Genomic DNA, 1,060 nt, shown 5'->3' on the forward strand with positions numbered 1-1,060 from the left:
GGGCGCCGCAGGGGTGAGCCCCGGTGTGCCGGCAGTGCCGGGCTCCGGTGTGCCGGTTGTGCCGAGCCCCGGCGTAGTGGTTGTGCCGGGCCCCGGTGTGTCAGTTGTGCCAAGACTTGCCGTGCCGGTGGTGCTGAGACCCTGTGTACCGGCTGGGCCCAGATCTGGGGTCGAGGTTTTGCCGGGGCCACCCCGGTGTAGCGGTTGTGCCGAGACCTGGTGCGCTGGTTGTGCCAAGCCCCGGTGTAGCGGTTGTGCCGAGCCCTGGTGCGCTGGTTGTGCCAAGCCCCGGTGTAGCGGTTGTGCCGAGCCCTGGTGCGCTGGTTGTGCCAAGCCCCGGTGTAGCGGTTGTGCCGAGCCCTGGTGCGCTGGTTGTGCCAAGCCCCGGTGTAGCGGTTGTGCCGAGCCCTGGTGCGCTGGTTGTGCCAAGCCCCGGTGTAGCGGTTGTGCCGAGCCCTGGTGCGCTGGTTGTGCCAAGCCCCGGTGTAGCGGTTGTGCCGAGCCCTGGTGCGCTGGTTGTGCCAAGATCTGGTGTAGAGGTTGTGCTGAGGCCCAATGTGGCGGTTGTGCCAAGAGTTGGTGTGCCAGTGGTGCTGAGACCCGGTGTAATGGTTGTGCCGAGCCCCGGTGTGCTGGTTGTGCCGAGATCTGGTGTAGAGGTTTTGCCGAGCCCCTGTGCGGCAGCTGTGCTTAGACCCGGTGTGTTGGTGATGCCGAGCCCCGATGCAGTGGTTGTGCCGGGCCTGAGCGTGCTGGTTGTGCCAAGATCTGCTGTGCCGGTTGTGCCGAGACCCGGAGTACTGGTTGTGCTAAGCGCAGATGTGCCGGTTGTGCCAAACCCTGCTGTGCCGGTTGTGCCGAGCCCTGGTGTAGTGGTTGTGCCGAGCCCTGATGCGCTGGTTGTGCTAATCCCTGCTGTGCCAGCAGTGCCGAGCTCCGGTGTGCCGGTGGTGCCGAGCCCTGTTATGCTGGTTGTGGTGAGCCCTGGTGTGCCGGTTGTGCCGAGCCCTCCTGTGCCGGCTGTGCCAAGACTTGGTGTCGTGGTTGTGCTAATCCCTGC

The 1,060-nt window shown here is 65.8% G+C and overlaps 1 protein-coding gene across 1 annotated transcript; it reads right to left on the reverse strand.

Moving 5' to 3' along the window:
• Positions 1-100: 100 nt before the first annotated feature.
• Positions 101-528, reverse strand: LOC104074987 (probable GPI-anchored adhesin-like protein PGA18; the record flags this gene model as incomplete). Its single annotated transcript, XM_009575309.1, has 1 exon — positions 101-528. A coding segment is annotated over one exon (428 nt), but the record flags the coding sequence as incomplete, so codon positions are not given.
• Between the last annotated feature and the right edge of the window lie 532 nt (positions 529-1,060).

This window comes from Fulmarus glacialis, unplaced genomic scaffold, assembly GCF_000690835.1.
Source record: "Fulmarus glacialis isolate BGI_N327 unplaced genomic scaffold, ASM69083v1 scaffold23203, whole genome shotgun sequence".
In the NCBI taxonomy this organism is placed as follows: Eukaryota; Metazoa; Chordata; class Aves; order Procellariiformes; family Procellariidae; genus Fulmarus; species Fulmarus glacialis.